The following is a 24977-nucleotide window of genomic DNA, read 5'->3' as shown; positions in this document are numbered from 1 at the left end:
ATTCAAACTTGAACAGAAGTCTCCATTGACATTCTAAGCAAGGCAGAGAAGGTATACCTCCCAGTCCAATTCTTGATTGGCTTTTTTTGGATTGCTATATTACCCTTTTGACTCATAATGAGTTCACAGTTTGCTAACTTCCTACACATCTCTTTCTAGATGTATTTTGTAATTGGTATGTTTCTTTCTCCTCTCCCTGCTATCCCTGCCAGGTTTTAGCATTTACACCTAATTCTATTAAAATTTACCTATTTTAATTCATCCCAGTCCTCTAGCCTATTAGTAATTTTGGGAGAATCCTAAATGTGAGCAGCTAGGTGGTGCGGTAGATAGAGCACTGTGCCTGGAGTCAAGAGGATCCGAATTCAAATCCAACCTCAGGCACTTGCTGAGTGACTCTGGCCATCACTTAAATGCCTTATTTTCCTCATTTGACCTGGAGAAGGAAATGGCAAAGCACCCTAGTATAGTTGCCAAGAAAATCACAAATGATGTCATGAGGAGTTGAACATGACTGAACAACAAAATATTATTCAGTTCATTAGTTATCCCTTCCAGCCTTTTGTTGAGGTTAATATCCCCCCTGTGTATGTCTTCATGTTATAGAATATAAGCACTTTGAGGTCTCCTTGTCTTGTTTACATTAGTATCCACAGCCCTTAACAAACAATAAGTGCTTAATAGATTTTTTTCTCCCCATTCATTCAAGCTTAATGAATATTCTCTGTTTAGGGCTTTGATATAACACAAATTGCAAATGATTAGAACACAAGGATAAAAGAAATTTAGGGGCCATCAAGTTCAAAAGAGGAAGTATGCCTAGTGGGATTAAATGATTTGCCCAACCTCACAAAACAAGCATATTTCAAGGGCAAAATCTGCACTCAGATCTTCCTTACTCCAAGCCCAGTGTTTCATTCATTTCCCCACCTACCTGCTCCCCAGAGGTTTACAGCTGGAAGTTACTTCAATTTATAGGTAGAAAAGACTTTAGAAACCATCTAGTCATGCCATCTCCATCCTCTGATTTCTTACAGATAAATAAATTGTGGTTCATGGAGATGAACTAACTTGCTCAAGGTTGTTTTTATCCCTTTCAATTCCAAAAAAGCTGAATTTATATACAATTCAGAGGAGAGCTGATCAAAAGACTTAATAATAGAGATGCCCAGATGAATGGATTAGAAACCTTTATGAAATGTCATCTATAAATAAAAGCTCCACATGTAGTAACAAAATTACTTAGAACTCATGTAGATGGGCTTTGAGTTTGCTGGTTGGCATTCCACAATTTACCCACCATGAATCTACTGCTCTCTCTCTTCCCGGGACCACTCATCATAGACTCTCTATAAGTGGAATTAACAATGCTCATCCATTTTCGAAGCACCCAACAGTCATTGCCTTCTCTTCCAGGAAAAGGCCATTGATATTTATTCAGCAATTTAATAGATTATCCCCCAAATGATTTTTTGCCCTCCTCTTTTACATAAGAAATACTAATATATACCATGTGTGCACACACATAACACACCCACGCACAACTTTACAGGCTCTTTCTGAGTTGTAGACATAATACTTTGATATATTTATAAGGGCTGACCCACTAACAATTATAAGATGATGTGTTCAGAGTTTTTTTTTTTTTAATGGAAAATGCTTTCCCTGTTAAAAAAGAAGGGAGGGAGGCATCTTTGAAGAGACCTTAGAGGTTAGCAAGTCCAACCCTCTTATGTCATAGATGGGTAAACTGAGGTAAAAAAGAGATTAAAGTGATCATTTAGGGACAAGTAGCCAGAGTTTGAGGGAGACAAAGTCAGCTCTTCCTGACTTCAAGCTCACTTCTGCCTTTCCAGTCTCTTAAACTATAAATTGCTGCTTTCCCAGGTGGAAAGCGGCTAACTCACCTGCAACCAGAAAATTAATATTCCTTTAAGAAGCTATCTCATTCCCTTCTCACCACATTAGGAGGCTGGGTCATCTGAGGTTGAAGACACAATGGCATCCAAATTGCTGTGTTATATCATCATTACATGACACCCAGTGGCAAGATAGTCACTAGTGGGGAAGGAGAGCCGAATGTTTTGGAAGCCATTATTTTCCCTCTTCAGCATGACATGCATTTTCCCTATAAAAATCTCTATGCAGATGTTATCATTAGTGATTAAGGTTTGTGTTCTAGCTACATTAGATGTAATGTGCCATAGCTTTATAAGTCTTTTTTAGTCTTTTTACAGCAAAACATGCATTAGATTGAAAACAAGTGATTTCGCAATTGTAATTCTGAAACATAGCTTTATAAATTGATGAGTCCTGTAATTGGATTTAAAAATGTAAAACTTCAAAATAATTTCTGCCATAAGATTTTTTTTTTATATTTTCAAATCCATGGAATGGTGAATTTTGGAGTAAATTTGAGCTTCTGCCACAAGAAAGGCATGACACACAAAAGATACATCTTTCAGGTCCTCCAGAATATACTACCATTATAACATAAAATTATGCTGAGGGTCTTCCTTTCTTTGTTACTGATACTAAAAGTTACCCATTCTAGTAGAAATAATAGAACCTGTTTTGCTTAAGGCTAAAATTTTAATGCAAAGCAGCAGTGTACAAATTTTGTTGATCATGCAACCCTGATAATTAAAAAAAAGAAAGCATAATTCCCAATATATGCACATTTGTTTATAAATTATAAACACTACTGTGCTAATGCATTTCTTGTATATATTATAAAACACCCACGAATATAGAAATTTAAAGAATTAACTACGGAAGAAATAGACATTTTAAATGTAAAATATTTTAGTAGCACAAAGAACCTAGTTACTCTCTCTTAAAATTGTTAGTAATATTCTTAGTGAAAGAAATATGATTTTATAAATGTTGTTTTTCTTCATTCAGTCAAGCTTGATGAACATGCCCTTTCTGCTTGCCCAGGGTTTTGATATAATACAAAGGAATCATGAATTGGAGCACAAGGTTGAAAGGCAATAAAAGGGCCATCAATAGACATTATTTTTCAAAATCTTGGTTTAACTTTGTGATAGTCTAGTTTGGAGATGGTTATTTTGATTCATTACTACTTGTCATAGCTGGAAAAGATACGTCACAAAGAATCCCAGATACTTATGAGAAATGCATTATTGACTGACTTTAGTAGATTAAAATAACCATTTTTCAGTCCTATCCACAAATTATGCAAAGACTTTTGCTAAAATTCAGTTGTTTCCACCTTCAAATTTGTTAATTAGCTGTTCTTACAAACCAGTCAGTAGGGTTTTTAAAAAATATTTTTAACAAATATGTTCATAACCCAGTAAACAATTATAAGATTTCTGAGTTAGAAAATTTTGTTCCCATGGTTTATTTTTTTCTTAAAGAAAATGTGAAGATATAATTTTTAATAGCTTTTGCAATAGAAGCTTAGTTTTTAAATGAATTAGTAATCATGATGACTTCATACTATTCTCAGCTAATTTCCCAAACCACAATATACACTTAAGTTTCACCATTATGAGTAAGAGATATATTCTTAACTGAAAATGGAACAAATAAAAGATAAAAGAATACATGAAATAGGAAAAAATAAAATTGATTACATGAAATAAAAAAACCTTTTATAGTAGATTAAGAAGGGAAGAAATCAAAAGGGAAAATTTATTTGTATCAAATTTCTCTAAGAAGGAGGGGTTTGGTATCCAAGACATAAAAAAATCATATAAATCCACAGACACACACACAAACACACACACACACACACACACATATATATATAAACACATGCATATGTATACACATATGTATATATTAGTATATACACACCTGCAGAATACATATGCATATGTAAATTCATGTGCATGTATACATCTATATGTACATATATACATACATATGTGCACATTCCTCCTTTCTTATTCCAGGTGAATTGATTTAGCTTGTGCAGAAACATTTTTGTTTCATGTAATAAAATTTTCTATTTTATGTCACATATATGTTATATATGTTGCCACATATGTGTGTATATATGTTGTCACATATGCAACCATAAGCCATTCCCTGGTAGATAAGTAGCCATAGGCTATGAAGAAACAGTTCTCTAAAGAAACATAAAGTAATATGAAGGAATGTTCCAAATTATTAATAATAAGAGAAATGTAAATCAAAAGAACCCTAGAGTTTTACTGCACAATCTGCAAATTGGTGAAGATTACAAAAGATGATAATGCTGAGGATGTGAGTAGACAAAGCACCAGCACATTACTGGTAATGCTGTGAATCAGTACAACCATTCTGGAGGTGTGAAATTAGGCAAATACAGTGTCACACAAATATAGTGGCTAAAATGTCCATCCTCTATGACCCAGGGAATCTATTATTAGATTTATACTCCAAGGAGACCATGAAGAAGAAGAAAGTCCCCATGTATACCAAAATATTTGTAGCAACACTTTTTTGCCTGATAGAAAAGAACTGGAAACAAAGTAGAAGTCCATCATCTGGGGAATGGCTAATAGGACTCTTGTACATGAACATAAGGAAACATTTCTGTGCTGTAAGAAATGGCAAAAATGATGAATGTAAAAAGTGGGAAAAGATCTATTTGGAACTGATGCAGAATGAAATAAGTAGAACCAAGAAACTAATGCATACAATGACTGGTTGGTTGGTTATTGTCATTCATTCATGAAGAGGACCAAAATGACATCGCTGTATTGGGGCAGAGGTACAGTATGTCCAATTGGCACGAATCATCCAATGAATATTTGGAGTAGAGTTGTCTCTAAATATGCACATCTCATGTTTTTATTTTATCATGAGCTACTGCAAATCCGCTTAGCTCATAGAGAACAGCATCTCATTGGATGTAGGCATACGCACCATGCTGGGCAGTCCTGTGTCATTATCTCCCACATCACACAACAGATTCCAAAGTTCTTCAGAGAGATCTTGAGAATGTCCTTGTATTTTTTTTATGACCTCTATCTAAGCATTTGCTTTGTGTAAGTTCTCTGTAAAATAGTCTTTTATGTAAATGCAGATCTGATATTTGAACACTGAGACCAGTCCATCAGAGTTGCTCTCTCTGCAGTAGAGTTTGAATGCTTAGTAGCTCAGCTCAAAAAAATACCTCAGTGTCTACTACCTTATCTTGACAGGTGATCTTCAAAATTTTCTTAAGACAATTCAAATGGAAGTGATTCAGTTTCCTGGCCAGGTGTCCCAAACATACAACAATGAGGTCAGCACAATAGCTCTGTAGATCTTTACTGTAGTAGGCAGCCTAATACCTCTTCTCTTCCACACTCTCCTTCGGAGTCTCTCAAACACTGAGCTAGGTCTGGCAAAACATGCATCAACTGCCTCACCTACATGTACATTCCTGGAAAGCATACTGTTATGGTAAATAAATTTATCCACAGCATTCAATATTTCCCCACTTGCTGTAAGCAATGGTTCCAAGAATTTATAGTATTGTGCTTCCTGGTGGAGTACCTGTGTTTTCTTGGTGTTAATTAACCGAAATTAGCACAAGCTGTAGGGAATCAGCCTGTACTTTGTTGCATCTCAGAGGCTGCATTGTGTTCACAGTTGTCTGTAAATAAAAAGTTATCCACCAACTCTCTTTCCACTTTAATATTGGCTTATAATCTTTTCAAGGTCAATAATTTACTACTGTTAAGTTAAATTAAATTAACTAAATTAAATCACGGTAACACTATTTTGTCCTCATTGAAAGCATCTGACATCAGTGAAAACATCATGCTGAAAACATGGGAGCAAGCATACAGCCCTGCTTCACTCTATTGGTGACTGGGCAAGTGTGAACGCATTTAAAATTTATTTAGAATTCATGGAAGCATGTTGTCTTAAAATTGACATACAATACTGATACACTTCTCAGGGCAACCAAATTTTGCCATGATCTTTCACAAGCACCCATGACTAATGACAGTATCAAAAGCTTTGATCAGATCAACAAAGATTGTGTGTAGCCCTTTATTCTGCTTCTGGCATTTCTTCTAGAGTTCTCAGACGGTAATACTATATTGATCATTTCTCAGTCTTTTCTGAAGCCTCACTGGCTCTCAAGTAGATGGCCATCTTCTATGTGAAGGAGCAGCCTATTAAGGAGGGCAGTGGCAAGAATATTGCATGCAATGACTAGAAGAGAGACCCCTGTGATTGTCACAGGACATTTCCTTTTCCAAAGACTACAATGCAAATGGAAAGGATCACCAAAAAATAAAATCAAAAGTGAATGTTGGGAAATTACAAAGAACAAGTATGGCCCAAAGAAAAAAAAATGAGACAAAACCCTCCACTATCTTTTTGTGGATGTGGGAGTTCTAAGTGAGTGGTACATAGCGTATATTTTCTAAGTTTTGCGATGTAAGAATCACTTTTGTTGACTTCTATCTTCTTTTTCTTTAAAGAATATTATTTGTTATTTGGGGTTGCTCTCTGGGGGAGAGAAGGGAATCCTGGGAGAAATTTTGGTGGAATAAAAAAAGGATACCAATAAAATTGATTTTTAAAAAAGGAAATAGATGAGTTTGGTTTTTTTAAAGTTAACATTATTTTTGGTAACAGAAGCTTTAGTTTTTAAATTAATAACCATCATAACTTTATACTATTGCTTGCTAGTATTTCAATGCATAAATATACTTTTAGGGTGAGGTTCAATGTTAAAATGTTGGATTAAATTCATATATCAAATCCTATTCTTGGTAATTTTGAATCTTGTTTACCAACTTCTTGTCATATGTAATTTGATTACCATTATTTTTACCTTGTAATGTGGCTGACAAAAAGTTGTACTAGTAGGAATGTTAGTGTTGACATTTTCTTGATGGGTTGTGCACATGTAATTAATAGTATTTCCAATTCACAGTTTATTTGAAGGAAACTGAAGACACTTGTCTGTTGTGTGAGGATTAATTTAGCTAAAACTCTCTCTCCCTACATGCACACACACACACACACTCACACTCACATACTATAATGGAAAGCTAGGTAGCACAGTGGATAGATTACTGGGCATGGAGTCATGAAGACTCCTCTTCTTTAGTTCACATCTGACCTCACACACTTGCTAGTTGTATGTGTGATCCTGGGCAAGTCATTTAACCCTGCTTGTTCTTCATCTGTAAAATGAACTGGAGAAGGAAATTGTAAGCCACTCCCAAATAAGTTCACAAAGAATCACACACAACTAAAATGAATGTACAACAACAAAATATATCCCAATACATTGGAAGCAAATAAGTGAGTGAAGACATCACTGTCACCACCTCCACATTTTAGGATTCCAACTCTTTCCTCAGGTTTCCTCATGGACTTATGTGATGTATGACTTTCTGACCCAAAGTATACTAGTACCTATGTATATACATTAAATATTAGTAAACTTAATTTTGTCATTTTTAAAAATAACAAAAATAAATATTTCAAAAACAAATGACATATATATGTGTGTAAATATATATATATAAAATTCTCATATTTCCTTCCTGTCATTCACCTTCTATCATTCTAATCAATCATCTTCTGTACTCCCGGGAGTGTGTGTTTCCTGCTTTGCAGACAACTGATAAAAAGAACCTGTCTTCTATATTGAATAAAAAGAAACACAGAAGCTTATGAAATACAAGTGTGATGTGCTCCTGACAGTCTGTGAGACTCACACACATGATATAAAATTTGTCACTGTACCTACTGCACTGAAGACTGACGTTCAATGTGTTTACAGGATGACTAAAGAAAAAAGGAAAAAACCAAAACAAAACTCTTCTCACTATCACCAGTCATCAGAGATTTAATGATCAGAGACCAGTGAAATTCTTCTTAGAATCCCTAGCTGTCTTCAAAACATGTCAGTTACCATCTCCTACATGAAACCTTCCCTGCTCTCCCTCCGCTAGAACTACATCTTATATGACGATTTTGTTCTCAAATATAAGGTAAAATTCCATAGTTACAATTGCCCTTGGAAATCCTTTAAATCCCTGGCTTTGAATTCTTTTTCATCAGAAGGATATACCCCTACAACAGGAGATTGGAACAGTTCATTGAGGCTAAGAGGTTCTTCTCACAACGTGTTGCCATCCACAGGCATCCATTCGTGGGTCATATCTTCTAGACATAACTATAATGCTTTTTCAGTGCTCTCCTAATGCCTTTTATCTAGAAATGTCATTTCTTTCTCATTTGGGTGGAACAAAACTTCAAGGAGAAATTCCTCCTGCACAACCCAGTGGCTACACTGGAGAGATTGAAGAACTAAGCAAGAATTTAAAGTAAAGGGAAGACTTTTATTTTAACTGCTGACATTCAGAACAAATAGTATGTCCCTAGTCATTCCATCCTTGCTCCAAGGAGAGAAGACTTGGCTCTTTTTCTAAGAGGAAGACTTAATCCACCAGAGTCCAGAATGAACATTTCTCTAACTCACAACAGCTCCAGGAAAAAAACATAGGGACAAGAAGTATCCACAGTATCTTTATTTTCAAGGAGCATACTGTGAAATTCCAGGCTCCTCCTTCCATGAAGGTGAAACTGCACCCACAATTATTGCTGGGGCAGATTTATGATAAAGAAAACTTAAGGAACTAGGAGAATATGAAGAATTGGGTCAAGTTCTAGGCCATTAATTCCCATTCTTAACACCTTCAAATTGATTTTGGCTCTAGGTGTGTGGGTGGGGGCTATTGGAAAAAAGAGGAAGAAAACATCCAAGCCACCATGAGGTCATCAATCTGTATCTGCCCTACTGTATCGCCCTCCAGATTCCTTGATGCTGATCTTGTCATTGATTTTTTTTGCCATTGAACCTTCTGGACTCCTCAGAGGTTGCCAGCTATTCTGTTTGCTGCTTCCTAAGGACCACTAGGTCTTTGCAACTCTGCTGCAGCTGAATCTTTCTCTGTGGAGCAGTTGTCTCATTTTTCTTTTTATATCCCTAGCACTCAGCATAGTTCATGGTACATTGTAAGAGATTAAAAAATAAGTGCATTTTTATTCATTCATTCATTCATTCATTCATTCATTCAGAAGAGCCATAATTATAGTTGAATTCAACCACACTAAATGCCTGTGTAGCAGTTGGTTCTGGACATTTTGTCTGACTGTCCCTCATGCCTGGAATTCTCTCCCTCCTCAACTTTGCTTTTTTCTGGTCAACTTTTCTGATTTTCTTTGAGTTCCAACTAAAATCTCATCTTTAATTCTAAATGCTTATACTCTTTTAATTTGCCTTATCCCTCTGCTATTTTTTTCCTTATTTATACTGTATATGCCTTGCTTTGTATATATTAACTTGCATGTTGTCTCCCTCGTTAGATTGTAAGTTCTTTGAGGCAGGAACTATATGTGTAAACCCAGTGCTTAGCAGTGTTTGGTACACAGTAGATGCCTAATAAATGTTTATCGATCATGTCAAAGAAGTAACACAAACACCTCAGAATTCAATTGGTACAAGCCTCTAGAAATCAGATTCCAAGGCATTCATACCACTGTACAGATTCACTTGAAAACTGCGAACATACCTTTTGCTCTAAGGGGGTAAAAACCCAATGAATTTGAACATCAAATCATTTTATCTTTCTCTCTTTCCTACAAACTTGTTTAGATTTCTTTGCCTTTAAAACTTCTTTGCTTGGCTCTGCTTTTCCCATAAGCTATTCTCCTTCCACTGCTAATCTCCTGGAATAATCCAGCTATCCTTGCTGCTTATATTTCATGTCCATTTAGTCACTACATATCCCCAACAACAGGGTTTTGAACTTGATCAATCCATTGAAATTGCTCTCACAGGTTACCAATGATTTCTTGAATGCTAATATGATGGCTGTTCATCGTCCTAATAAAGACCCTCTGCTTTTGTTCTTTCTTCAGCTTTTGTTGATTAACTCCCTCTCCTTAGACACTATTTTCTCCCTGAGTTTCCCATTTCCCTACCAGTCTCATTATTGCTTTCTATTTCAATCTTGGGTTCTCCTTTCCTCTGCTCCCATAAGTTCATTTGTCATCTATAAACAAGTGACTCCCAAATGGATTCACAGAGTTCTAATCTCTCAGTCTATGTCTCAGAAATCTCCTGGATGTCACATCTGTAACAAATTCAATATGTGTGAAAATGAACTCATCATCTCACCCATGCCAAAGCATGGACACACACACATTCACCAATGAAATCAAGTTCCGACCTCCCTCACAGTGAGGAAGACAAATTATAGGGAACTGTCCACCATAAAGACTACAATAAAATATAGGGAGAGACAAAACAGACCCTTAAGATAGAGTGATTGGGAGAGCACCTTTAGCCAAGGGAAATAAAGAGTATAGCCACTGGAAGACAAGTGAATGATTCTTGGCCAAAAGAATAAGCAGTAACAAAGAAACAAACTCTTCACATTCAAAGTAGATCCAGTGTCACAGAGAAAACTGACCTATGGAGAAAGCTATACTACAGTGAATGATTATCTGCTTAGTGACTAGAAGATGAAATAGAAATGCCTCTTGGAATAAAGAGGAAGCCATACAACATATTAGATCCTTTTTTAAAATTAAAGCTTCTAAATTATTGTAGAGAAAATGTCACTTTACCTAGAGAGGAAGAAATACTATAGAGAATCTTCCCCCCCTAGGTTCCACTTCCTAACTCCAGTGACTAGAACATAGAAAAATGTCATTTGCCCAGTGAAGAAACAAAACTGTAGAATCTAGCTCCTTTAATCACCCTCTCCACAATGTCTAGAGGTTCATAAAGAAAATGGCCATTATCCTAGATGAAGAGTAATACCATGGAGAAAACAGTACTTCTATACAAAAAGCATGACTATTAGAGCATAGAGCAAACGTCCTTTGGCCTAGAAAACGAAGCCGTACCATGGAATACATGTTCTAAATCACATATCTCCGAAACCAAGGGCACAATGCTTCTTGGCCTGGAAAGGAGGCCAAATTATAGAGAATCAAAGTATAGTGGGAGGATCATATAGAAAATTCCCATTGGCCTAAAGAGCAAGAAGAAACTGTAGAGACAGTCAGTTGCCATGCAACTATAAACAAAATGTGTTTTTTGGAGTTTTTGTTTGTTTTTGTAGAGAAGAAACAAGAAATCCTACAGAAAAGCCCTCTAGATTGAGAGAATTACTAAAAGACCATTGAGATGCTGCTCTTTGCCATAGATGATAGGCTAAACAGTAAAACAGTATCTAGCTCAGAAAGAATATTGGGGGGAAATTGTTCCATGCCTTAGAAAAGAATGCAAACAATAGAGAATGATATTATCCAAAGACAGGACTATTCAGAGGCCTTTGAGAAAATGTCATTTAGAGTAAAAAGTCAGTCAAGTGACAGCTAGCATTCTATTCCCATAGCACATCTAGAAAACTATAGAGAAAGCATCCATTTGTCAGAATGAGTGGGGTTACTAGGTTCTTGACTCTGGCCCTCTTTGTTGGAGAGGGTAGGGTGAGTTCCATTGTGTTCCAGCCAAGTTCTGTGCCCGAAGTCATTCTCTTTCCTTTCACGGGCTACCTACCCCTGCTTCCAGGTTCCTTGGTATATGATCCTCTCCTTTCATCCTCTTTCTTGGAGTTGATGGTATCAGCTGTGCCATAAACGTCAGGGCCCTTTTCTACCTTATCTCAATTTTACCAAATTATCATCATCTTAAGTCTCCGGCTACTCTTGATTTTTCCTAAAATGTCAAATTTTCTAGCTATGACTTTGTTATGTGTTGCATTACCTATAGGTTCACAATACCCCTTAGAAGCATGTAGAGAAACAGGCTTAGGGGTCAAAAACAGCTGGTGCAGTCAACCAAGCCATTGAAAAACACTTACTAAGCACTTGGATCCTGAACTCTTAAAGATGAGCTTTTATCTTATTTTGCCCAAATGAGACCTCATAGTGCCAATTGCTAGTCATCTCTAAGCCATTCTGCCTATACTCTGGTCACCTCTTCTCACTTGAACTTGTACTCCTGCTCCAGGAATCTGGGCTCTTACTAGTGAGTTTTATCATATACGGCCTGGTCCAGCTTCCACTAGGCCACTTCAAGCTATGTCCAAGCTATGGCTGGTGCTCACCCTTTTCCACACTAGATCTCTCCCATCCCCCCCCCACGCCTTGTTTTTGATGTCTACTTTTATTAGAATTTAAGTTCCTTGAGATCAAAGACTCTCTTGTCTGTTTTTTGATCATTAGTGCTCAACACAATGTCTTCACATAGTAAGCATGAAATATACTATATACGTACATACTATATATACATACATGCGTATGTGTATATGTGTGTGTGTGTGTGTGTGTGTGTGTGTATATATATATATATATATATATATACACGCATATATAGTATAGTCTCAGCAATGCAGATTTTAATGACAAGTTTATCTCCCAGTTCCTCCACGCTATTCATTCCATTTCCATGATGCTTTGCTTTCATTACAAAGTATACTGTACTGCTAAGGCTAGCACCCTCTGTGACTCTTGATTCTTTACCTTAGTTGTTTCTTATTAGGTTTTTTGAAATTGAGGACAATTCAAATATGTGAGATAAATTGAAGTATGTATTATATATTTATTTGAAAAATCTCTCATCCTAAGGGAATACCTGCATTATAGTTTCAAAGGCAAGATTACAAAAGCCAGTGTTTTTATTTTGTTTTATTCTTCACTTGAAGTTAGTCATGAATAAGACACCAGCCTGCTCAATAAAACATCAAGCACAAGCTTGTATCATTGTTGAGAAGGAAATCAGCCCTTAGAAAGCACCCATTGATCTTCATTGCTTCAGGATATTACACATTCTGCTACTATTAATGGATCAAACGGCACCAGCCATTTGGAAACTATAATGAGTCTGAATGTAAAACTTAAAACAACAAAACACTATTTCTTACTTCTTTCTAGCCAACTCTACTGAGGAGTAAGAATAAATTATTTAGGTCTAGGCAGGTTTCAGGCACTTTCTTCTCCCTCACTGAAAAGGAGATTAGGTTAAAATGATAAGGTTTTCATCGACCTTGTTCATCATAAACTCTTCTTCTCAGGGTTCTAAACCTCTCTGTTTCCTTCTTTGTCCCCTGTTGTCTTGAAGGTTTTGTTTCCATGTAGTGACAAGAAAGAAAACTGGTATCTGAGACCCATAATTTTCTGAAATAAAGAGAGACAAATGTCTTGGGCTTTTTTTTGACCTTGGTGCCAAATGCAAAGCTAAGTAAATGTCGCATCTTGGGAACCAGGTTTTTAATATTAGATTACCCTCATCCCCACCCTACGCTTATGAATGAAATAGTTTACAAAAGCAGGGGCTAGACTTTGAAAACCAGTAATCTGGCTTGTGATCCATTAGGGGCATTACATGGTAATACAAGTGTGAAAGCACAACCTTCTTGGGAACAAAAATATGCTTTCTTTTACTTAAAACAAAACAAAACAAATTTTTGTTTTTCTCAACAATCTGTTGCAAGAACTCCAAATAATTCCGAGGATTCATTATTAGAATTACAAAAATAAACTATTCCTGTGACATTTCTTCTTTAATGAAACCAATTTCAGATCACTTCCTCTGTCATCCATAGCCAGAAGAAGAATAGATGGAGAGTTCTTTTAGATTCTAGTACAGTTTAGTGGGACTGAAACTAACTGATTGAACAGAACCCCAAAGTGGCAGACCTGCTCCAAGCCAGAGGGAGATCTATAGTGGATTACTGTATAACTCTGCTTTGGACTCTCTCTTGCTGAAAGCTTTTATTCCTGATTTAAAGGCACAGATAACATGCTTACAAAATTTGCCAACAGCAGGGAGCTGAGAAGAAGAGTTTGTATGCTTTACACAACAGATCCACGCTCCACAATTATATCAATAGCTTGGAATGTTGTATGTATCTAATATCATGAAATTGACTATAAATCACATATAAAAATGCAGAGAAAATTTTGTCTACGCAATAGTTCATATGAGAAAAGGCCTGTAGTAGTTATCAAGCTCTGTGTGAGACAACGGTGTGTCATAAAAGACAAAACACCTAATCCAATGATAATAATAATGAAATTTTTTGTAATGCTTTAAGAGTTGCTAAGTGTTTTACATTTGTGGTCTCCTTTGATCCTTAAAAGCAACTCTGTGAATTTGGTGTGGTTTATTATTTTGCAAATGAGGAAACTGAGAGTGTGAGATGTTAAGTGAATCAGATCACAGGTTTGTTATGTGTCTGAGAAAAGACCTGAACTCAGTATTTTCTGTTTCCAAGTTCAATATTCTATCCACTCTTCTACCTAGATGTCTGTGATAATAAATAGAGATATGTGATTTAGAAAGATAGAGGTGTTAGGCCCTTTGTCTTCTTCCACAGGAAGCACACCTGAATCATAGTGTTCAGTTTCTGACCATCCTATGTCTGGAAAGATATTGAAAATATAGAGTGTGTTGAACAGAGAGCAACCAAGCTGGGAAAACACTTGAAATCATGGTATTCGGAAATCTGTTCAAAGAAATGGTCGTGTTTAACATGGTGAAAAAACTGAGTGAGATCATGAAAGCTAATTTCACATACAAGGGTTATCTTGAAAGATTAGACTTATTCCATTTTGCTCTAAATAATTAGGGACAATGAGAGGTAGTTAATAAAAAGATTTTCAGAGCAAGCAGAGGTGGCGAGGTATAACAAATAGACAATGTTCCTGGTCTAGACTAGAAGAAAAAGATAGGGATGACTCATGTTTCAGAAATTTAATAGTATTTTAAGTGATCCCAAATTGATTTCATTAAAGAAGTCTTTAAAAGCAATATTCTCCCAGGGATGCTACATAGTGATCAACATGAAGCAACCATCTCAGAAGACTTAAAATAATTTATGAAAATACTTGAAGAGAAGCAAAAAGGCAAATGGTAAAGCAGATTGTGGCATGTTACTAGTTATTGTTTGTGTACAGGAAGTAGAAAATACATTATCAAGAATATATATATATATATGTCATACAAAGAGTGGGCTGGACATATAACTTCAATAAGAGACCACAAATTGACACCTAAATGAGATGTTGCTGCCCCTAATTATAGGATTTCTTAAGCTATTGAGAAGAGGTCCTCTTGAATATTGGGAGAAAGAGAGAGTGAGAAAGGGAGAGAGAGGGAGAGATAGAGATACAGAGACAGAAAGACAGAGAGATGGACATAGAGAGGCAGAGACAGAGACAGAGAGATACCAAGACAAAGAAACAGAGACAGCCTTTACTTGTGCTTACTCTGGGCCGGGCACTGTGCGTAGATCTGAGAATATAAATGTGCAGCATCTAGGAAAGTCTGGCAACAAATTTCATATAAGAGGGTGTGGAGAGCCAGTGATGTTCATTGATGTTAAGAGTAACAGTAATGGGTGTATGAATAATAGTGTGGGTGAAATCATAACTCCAATGAAATACTATCAACTTGAATTTATGAAGCAACAGTAATATTTAGAATGATCATGCAATAGATATTAAGCTAGAAAGGATCTTGCAAATCATTTAGTATAACTTAATTTATGAAGGTGAAATATGATGTGGTTGAAAGAGCACTAGGCTTGAGTTGGATGACCAAAACTGGAATCCTGGTTCTGTCTTTTGCTATTTGTATATTAAGTTCTTAAGCATAATTATTACTTTGCTTAAATTGTTAGAATCTCAGTATCTTCATATGTAAAATGAGAGATATTACAGTTCTATGTCCACTCTAAATCTCTAGCAATGTTAAATATTATGGTGCATATTTTATAAATGCAGAAATTGAAGCAATGAAGTTTGATGACTTGCCCAAGGTTACAGTTAATTATTGGCAGAACCAGAATTAGAACCTGCACCTTCTGACCTCTAGTTCAATACATTCAATTATCCCATCCTGTCCCTAATTTGTTTTAATACTTGTATTTTCAAAACATTACACAAGTATAGGAAGATAATTATTTAATAATGAAGAAATATTTCCCAGTCACACTCCTATTGGTAATTGTTTTGCACTGGTGGTGTAGAGGACTCTTATGAATAAAAGATTTCCTAAAATTTGTTATTCTACCAGACTGCAAGATGAATGAAACAACGCTATTAAACTCTGTGTAACTGACTTAATTGTAGTAATATTTTGACAGTGAATACATGATAGAATCCTTTCAAAAGAAAATATTTATAGACTTCGGTTCAGTTCTTTATCACGCTGACTAACCAAGTCTAATTGCTCTCGATGGACTCTAAATAGCTTTTGACGTTACATTAGAAAGCAATTATATCCAAGTCCTTTCCAAAGGTTAAGGCGTAGCTCTTGGAGAGGTAATACTACAAACAGTTGAACTCAGCCATCATTAGATATCAAGTAGTAAGAGCAAGAGTAGGTTTAGAGTGAACAAAGCTGAAAAGAAGAGTCAAATGATTCTCATTTATGTTGAAGCTAAATTTCCTCGATGAATAGAGGTCAGGCTCGGGATATCTCTGGCTAAATGAGAAACAGTGGTTTTAATTTACAATGCATACTTCATATTAGCTGATACTAAGTGTTTTCTATAGCATCCTCTAACAATGTAAAATTCAACCAACACTGTTGAAAAGATGAGCTTCTGGAATCCCAGGAAGACTGTGAGAGATTTCCTTGGAATTACTCTCCCCAATATCACAGTAGATAATGCATGCATCAGTAACAACAGAATATAAATGAAAAGCAATTGTTATACAAAAAAAGAAACCCTGGATGCCAATTTAATTAGCTTTTCCCCTTCCCTCCTTCATCTCCTTTCTCTTTCTCTCCTTCCCCCTCCCCCAACCTAAGCCTTTGGATTGACTTATCATCCTCATGGATATTTTATTAGAAACTTGGTTTAGAGGGATATGTAAAATTTCCTAGAAGTTTTGGAGATCTCAGGGCTTTCAAGCTAGTGAACTTCTGTTCACTCATTTCATGCCTCTTGCTCTTATGTACCACTGTTCACTTTTTGAATGCTGGATCTTAGTGGTCCATGATCTACTGGGTAGGGCCACTTTTAGATGCATTTGAAATGAACCTCCATGAAGTTTTCAAGGAGGAATTGTACTAGGAGCATTAATTTAGATGCATGAATTCTTAGAAGATGAAAAAGGCTTGACTGTGGAGGAGTATGGAGCCCAGAAACCAGGAAAATAGAGGAGGGAGTAAATTAGATATGCAACCCTGATTAAAATTAATTAATACAGCATAAGAGCTAATAGGCATCCAATAGGAGTGAGAAAAAAGGTGAAAAGAATCAAATAAAGGCTTCTTCATCCCTCTCGGGGTGATGCCAGACCATTTGTAGGGAAGATGGTGGAGTAAAGGTAGTAAACGGAAACAATATTATTGACTTCTTTGAGTCTCATTACAGAATAGCTCACAAACCAACCAGACACCTTCCTTTCTCAGGGAAGCTGATAGGTGTGCTGAAACTCAATGCTACATTTTCAGTATTAGCATTTATATCGCAGGTTTGAGTTATTGTACTGGCGATTGTTAATGCAGAAGAACCTTAAAAATGTGTGTCTATCAATCTGTACATCCATCTGTCTGTCCGTCCATCCATCCATCCATCCATCTCTCTGTCTGTCTGTCTCTCTATCTGTTTGTCTCCCCAAGTATTGCTCTATAAGCATTGCTTAAGCTCATCAAGAGTTCAGTAGAAGATGCAGTGGACAGAGTGCTGGACCTGGAGCCAGAAGACTCATCTTCCTGAGTTCAAATGTGACCTCAGATACTTACTAGCTGTGTGACTCCGGGCAAGTCACTTTACCTTGTTTGCCTCAGTTCCTCATCTGTAAAATGAGCCAGAGAAGGAAATGGCAAACCACTCCACTATATTTGTCAGGGAAACCTCAAATGGGGTCATATAGAAAGTCAGACATGACTGAAAAACTACTTAACAACAACAAGCAAAAAGGAGACTCCAGGAGTGAAATCACTACCAGACTGGAGACCTGTTGATTGTCAAATAATTAAAATCACTGGCATTTATATAGCACTTTGAGGTGTGCAAAATAGTTTGCATCCATAATCTTATTTGAGTGTCACAGCCCCCCTACAATGTATCTCATTAGAGGACAGAAGAGAGGCAGAAAATGCTATGTCTTCTGAAAGGAAAGATTTCATGTACTTTTTCAGTAAGGAAAACATAAAAATGAGCAGAGTGACTGATCAAGAAAGACAAGAGGTAACAGGAGGAGAAATGAAAAAGTAGCCAATGACCCACATGAGTGAACAAGTCCAAGTGGACATGTAAATTTAGAACAAAGACAAATAATATATATAACAGTAGATTCTCTGAAAAAGAAAACAACAGAATTGGAACGCAAAGAAATGTAGAAATGGAAAGAAATATAGTGGATAAACCCAGAAGAAAAAAAACGCAAAAAGATTGAAAAAACAGGAGAATAACCAAGATGCCTGATCACCTACTCAGGAAAGGAAATAAACAAAGGTGAGAAAGTGTTTCACTTTTGATATGTATCATCATCACTTAGAAGAGTTCCTGCCCTATACAAGCTTCTTCAAAATGATGATTTGTCATTCAGTTATTTTTCAGACAGGTCTGACTTTGCAAAGATACTAGAATGATTTGGCATTGTCTTCTCCAGCTCATTTTACAGTTAAGGAATCTGAGACAAACAGGGTTAAGTGCCTGCCCAGGGTTGAGGTCAGATTTGAACTCAGGAAAAATGAGTCTTCCTGACTTCAGGGTTGGTAAAATATCTGAGGAGTACACAACCATGATACAGCATTTATAAATACAATGCAATTTATAATATTTATAAAAACGCAATTACAAAATAATATTTAAATAAATAAAGGACAAATTATTGGAGAAATATTTACTGTTCATACTTTGGCTATATTATATAATAAAAATATCAATACTCCATGGATTAATTTACAGATTTTTTTTTTACTACAGCCATCAAATTACAAAGGTGACCTTTTAAAAAATAAGACAAAATAGCAAAATACATTTCAGAGAATAAAATGTTTAGACTCTTCTGGGAGGATAATGAGTAAAAGTACAAATGAATGCAACATAGCATTAATAGACCCAAACTACCTTATAAAATAGTAATCATCAAAATTATTTCTTATTGGTTTGAACAAGCAATAAGTGAAACCGAACAAATAAGCAAAAATAAGGAAATAAACAGAAAAAGGTATTGATTCCATAAACTCAACAACATAAGTTAATAGGAGAAAGACTTTTTTTTTGGACAAAAATTTGCTGAGATCATTTGCAAACATTTGGGCAGAAATTAGGATAACATCATCATTTTATACCTCAAATTCCAATAAGCTCAGAAGCAGCACATTAATTATGAAAAGTTAAACCATTAAAATTTAGAAGAGAATGAGATCAAGTACCTTTCATGCTATGAGTAGGTAGAGAATTATTAACCTCAAGAGGAATAGGGAAATGATAAAAAGATTAAGAAAATTACTACACAAAAATTTTCTCATTAATAAAATTAATGAAGATAGAATTAGAAAAAATAGTAGAAAAAAGAAAACAAAAAAACTGCAGCAAATATAAAAGTCTGAAGGAGAAAATGTACAAGATGTACAAATTTGTATAAATGTACAAATGCTGGGAGATCCAAAAACTACTTGTCTTTCCCCTACTGCCAACCAACTACTAATCAGCAGACAAATGCATATATATACTTCTTAGAAATTCTGGGTTAAGTCTTGAAAGTGACAAAAAGCTTTTCAAATTCAAATAGTTGTACTCTAATACCTACACTTTGAAAATGCAGATATCCCATAAATTGGATAGCTTTAAGTAGGACACTTTGAATTCCTGTTAGAATGGAAATTCCTTGAGGAAAGAAATACAATTTTGGTTTTGGTTTGATGTCCTTTGTGCCTAGGACACTGCCTGGAATACAGTATAGTACGTAATAAATGCTTGGTGATTGGTTCTTTCAGATTAGAAGAGGGATGATGTATACAAACGAAGAATCCTTGTAAGGAAAGCTAAGTGATACAATGTATAGCTATCAATGAACCAGGTTGACATCAGGTATAGTCAATGGGGATAAGGGAGGTATCAGTCACTGAGGTTAATGGTAGAGATAATAGTCCTTTTGGTATCATACTATTCATTTAAGAGAAGCAATATGCTACTATATATATTTATTTTTATGGGAACTTTATTTCTAAGCAATAAATCATAAATAATTCATATTTTCAGAGTGCCAGGATCCCATTTATATTTTAGTGACTTGTAGTATTCATTAGAATTTCCTTTAAAGCTTGCTGATCAGCCTTTACTACTGACATATGCTGGCAGTAGGAGTAGTAGCAGTAGGGCTTCCAGCAGTGGCCACGGGTCAGGCAGTGGCAGCTAGTTTCTCGCAGCAGACCAGCCCAATAGCAAATGTTATTTGTGATGTACCTTCTATTTATTGATAAACTATAGGAAGCTACCAGACTCACCTCTTTTGGTTATTCAGATCTTACATATATTACTATATAGAAGCCTTAGTTCATCATATTTCAGGATGTCATGATCTTATCTCCTAAGTTCTGGTTAGAGACAGCATGATACAATGGACAGGAACATGACCTGGAGGTAGACCACTGACCAGCTCTGTGGCAAATCATTTATCTTCCTTGGTCTCTGCTTTCTCATCTATCAAAGGGGTGGTGGGTTAGATGTCTTGCAAAGTCCTTTTCAGCTCTAAATCTATGATCTTAAGAACCTTGGAGGTCCTTTCCAAGTCTAAGTCTATGAAACAATGATGGGGATAAGGAGACACAGTGTGGCTTAATGGGTAGATTGTTGGACTTGGAGATAAGAAAATCTGGCTTCCAGTCCTGCATCTAAAAGCATATCATATAAGCATAATCTCCCTCAGTGTCATAGGCAATTTCATCCTGAGATTTTACTCCACAGACATCACAAATCTCATGTTCCACCCCATTTCCCAATCCTCAAAGAATTAATAAGTACATACTAAGTTTTCATGGTGAGAAAGTGAGAACAGGAGATCTTATCCTTTAAGGGAATTCATTAAGTGCTGAAATTATCAAGGAGTTGCAAGTACTTCTGTGATTTCATTTATTTTTAATGTTTTCACTTATTTAATGGTTGATCCTGCTTGTATAAATTAAGCCAAACTTTACTTTTGAAACAAAAATCTGGTACTTCACAAAAGTAACTCTAGTTTTAATCTGGCTAGCTTTGACAAGCATTATATTTTCCCAACATGGCCCACAATTTAAGTTTTTTGAAGTTATCCTTCCATATTGAGGTGGGTCATTGAATCCAACATCACCACCCCATGATCAGTACTCACTAGTGCAAACTCCTTGTTGAGAATCATCTGCTCCACCAGGGATGACTCGTTATGGAAGAGATGGGGCTGCATGTGACTCCACATGTGAGGAAACCACCAGAATTCATCCACAGACCCCAGCAAGAGGTCATCCCCCTCATCTTCCTCTTCTGTTCCTATGAAATAAGTGAAAACTGGTTTCAGGAACAGGCAGAAAACCAGTAGCCTGTTCTGCATTCCCTACTATTCATATGAGAATAGACCCAGCTATTAGTTCAGTTTCAATCACAAAAGTAGAGGTTATATGTCAAGGAAATCAAATATAGAAATAAAATCCCACTGTATGTTAAAATATTCATAGCAGTGTTCTTTTTTAGAAAAAAAATTTAAAAGTATGTACTTAACAGTAATCAACAAACATAAACATCTGCAAATACAAAGACTATAAAAGAGGATTTAATATGAAACTCTCACTCAATCTACCACGTACACCTTTAAAAAAATACATCAAATTTAACATGGTAGGATCAACAGCTCCCTTCCTTTCTGTGTTCCTTCTGAATGTCCTTTCCTTCTGTTCTGTGTATTTAAAAATTTTATTAATGCTGTTTTTGCAATTACGTCATTCCCCCCTCCTCAAATCAAAATCATCTCTTTTAACAACTAAAGGGATCTTCTGCCTACCATTTACAAGCCATCACAATTTTGTTACTAGTTATCATTCCAGCTTTCTTCATATTGATCTCTTCTGTGCACTCTTTCCAGTTAAACTGGAGTACTCTTTATTCTCCATCTTAATATTTAATCTTTGTGCATTCCCCACAAGCCATCCTCAAGATCTGGAATATTGTCCCTCCCTTACCTTCCACCTTTCAGTAGCTCACATCCTTTCCACATTCAGTTCAAGGACCTTATTTTCCATGAAGTCTTTCCTGTTTTCTCCTTCCCTTCCTCTTCCCCTTCCCCTTCTCTTACCTTCCCTTCCCTTCCCTTCCCTTCCCTTCCCTTCCCTTCCCATTTCTTTCCCTTCCCTTCCCTTCCCTTCCCTTCCCTTCCCTTCCCATTTCTTTCCCTTCCCTTCCCTTTCCCTTCCTTTCCCTTTTCCTTCCCTTCCCTTTCCCTTTTCCTTCCCTTCCCTTCACTTTCCTTCCTTCCTTCCTTCCTTCCTTCCTTCCTTCCTTCCTTCCTTCCTTCCTTCCTTCCTTCCTTCCTTCCTTCCTTTCTTTCCTTTTTCTTCCTTTCTTTCTTTTTCTTCCTTCCTTCCTCTTTATCCTTTTCATTTACAATTTACTCAGTTGTCAGAGCTTTCCCCCTCCTCAAATTATCTTCTGTTTTATTATTATTATTATTGTTACCAGATATAGGTATTTGAACAATTGTTGATTTTGTTTCGATTTCCTTTGACTGTAAGTCAGAGAAAAAAATGTGTTTTACTGCTCTTGTCTGAAAATGTAAGACTCATTTTGTCCCTTCAGTCTATTACCTCTCAGCCAGCAGGTGGGAAGGTGGGGATTATGGTTTATCACTGATCTTTTGAGGTTGTGGGAAGTGATCAGAGTTCTTTAGTCTTTCATCATTGTTCTTTACATTGTTATTTCAAGGCATAAGTTCTAATTCTGCTCATTTCACCTTTCATCAGTTCATTTGTGTCTTCCCTTGTTTCTCTGAATGTTTCATTATTTATATTGTACAATGACATTCAGTGGAATTCATATACGAAAGATCATCCTGGATAAAAGCAACTTTTCAGTCATTGCCCAGTTGATGACCCCATCACCTTTCAGTTTTATGCTACCACATAAAGTGCTCATAGCAGCACTCTTTGTGAGAGCTGAGAACTAGAAAAAAACCAGTTGCCCCATAAATGAAGATTGTTTGAGTAAACTATAAGATATGTATTTGCTTTAGGAAATTGTGATTATGAGCATTTCAAAGGAACATTGGAGGATTTTTATTCCTGAAGGAGGAGCAAAACTGGCAGGACCAAGAGAACCATGGCAATGCACAATGAATGATCACACCAATACAATAAAGCATGAATAGATATTGGGTCAAGCATCTTGACACCTCCTAAGCAAGCATTCTCATTGGCTGTTGCACCTAAATGAAAGAAAAGGGTCAACATGACTGTTCTCTAGGGCTATGGCAGTACATGAAAATCATCTTCTATGAAAAGATCGTTAAAAGAAAATACAATCCTGAATAACTGAAAAACCAATGGAGATTCCTGGAAAAAAAAATCATAATACATATATGTCTCTTTTCATGGCACAGAGGTAGAGCACTATTAATCTCCTAGTTTTAGTAGTGTGAAATGCATTTATTGTCAGATGCTACTATATTGAGCATTTTTGCTCATTTATTTTTTTCCACAAATCAATCTATAGGAATTTTGGGGTTTGTTCCTGTAATGGCAAGTAAAGTAGGATCTTTTGCTGTTTTTGTTTTAGTCTAATCAAGAAGTATAATGCCTCTATTTATTCCAGGATCCATGTTCATTTAGATTGTAGGGCTAAGGATCCTGGAAGGGTGGATTATAAGGGAAAACAAAGTAGCATCTTTTGCTGTTTTTGTTTTGTTTTACTAAAAGTGCCTTTGATTAAATAATGTGATTAAGGAGGATCTTCCTAACTGATTGATGGAAGATTTGTAGGAAAGCCACACCTTTTGTTAATGAGACACTGGTTCTCAATGGATGTGATGCATTCTTACTCTAAAAAGTGCATAAAGACTCTGAGGTGGGGTTTCACTTTGGGGCTTAGTTTTTGGAAGAAGGTTTGTGTGCTAGATGAGATTCTGGGAAGTCATTAAGCAATACCCTGGGAAAACCCAGGTGTTGGTTCATTCCTCTCTGGTAACTATGGTCAGACAGTTGGACCTGTCTGTTGATTTATGATAGATGTATTGCTTATGTCAGATAGTTTGGAAGCTCTGTCTGTTGAATTTTGATTTCTTTGTATTTTCTCTGAAATCCAGGGTGCTGAATTTTCCCTTGAACTAACTGAATGATACATGTGCTTGATTAAAGTGATTGTTAACCCCTCAAGAATTGCCTCTCCTGTGCAATTCGAGGTCGACACTCATGGGGAGGGATAGGATCAAAAAAGAATAGAAGTAATGGGGGACAGGATAGGATGGAGGGAAATATAGTTAGTCCTATACAACACAACTATTATGGAAGTCATTTGCAAAACTACACAGATATGGCCTATATTGAATTGCTTGCCTTCCAAAGGGAAGGGGTGGGGAGGGAGGGAGGAAGAGAAGTTGGAACTCAAAGTGTTAGGATCAACTGTCGAGTAATGTTCTTGCCACTAGGAAATAAGAAAAACAGGTAAAGGGGTATAGAAAGCTATCTGCCCCTACAGGACAAAAGAGAAGATGGAGACAAGGGCAGAGAGGGATGATAGAAGAGAGAGCAGATTGGTCATAGGGGCAATTAGAATGCTTGGTGTTTGGGGGGGGAGGGGATAAAAGGGGAGAAAATTTGTAACCCAAAATTTTGTGAAAATGAATGTTAAAAGTTAAATAAATAAATTTAATAAAAAAAAAAAAAAAGAATTGCCTCTCCTTTTATGAATGCAGATCTAAGAATCTGTAATAGCAGGCTGCCCTGTGTATGTTGGGGTGCTTACTGATACAGTCCTAGAAATAAATGACTATATTTTAAA

General features: G+C 36.2%; 1 protein-coding gene across 2 annotated transcripts in view; it reads right to left on the bottom strand.

Moving 5' to 3' along the window:
• Positions 1 to 24977, bottom strand: part of LOC140514133 (bifunctional heparan sulfate N-deacetylase/N-sulfotransferase 4) — a 397643-nt gene that overhangs the window by 180968 nt on the left and 191698 nt on the right. For both annotated transcript variants that reach the window (XM_072624210.1, XM_072624211.1), the window contains exon 4: positions 21328 to 21482. In XM_072624210.1, the coding sequence (XP_072480311.1) occupies positions 21328 to 21482 (155 nt within the window). The remainder of the gene's footprint in view (positions 1 to 21327; positions 21483 to 24977) is intronic.

Source organism: Notamacropus eugenii, chromosome 7 (assembly GCF_028372415.1).
Source record: "Notamacropus eugenii isolate mMacEug1 chromosome 7, mMacEug1.pri_v2, whole genome shotgun sequence".
In the NCBI taxonomy this organism is placed as follows: Eukaryota; Metazoa; Chordata; class Mammalia; order Diprotodontia; family Macropodidae; genus Notamacropus; species Notamacropus eugenii.
The sequence above is the reverse complement of the archived record's forward strand: the minus strand, read 5'-3'. Positions and strand labels throughout refer to the sequence as shown.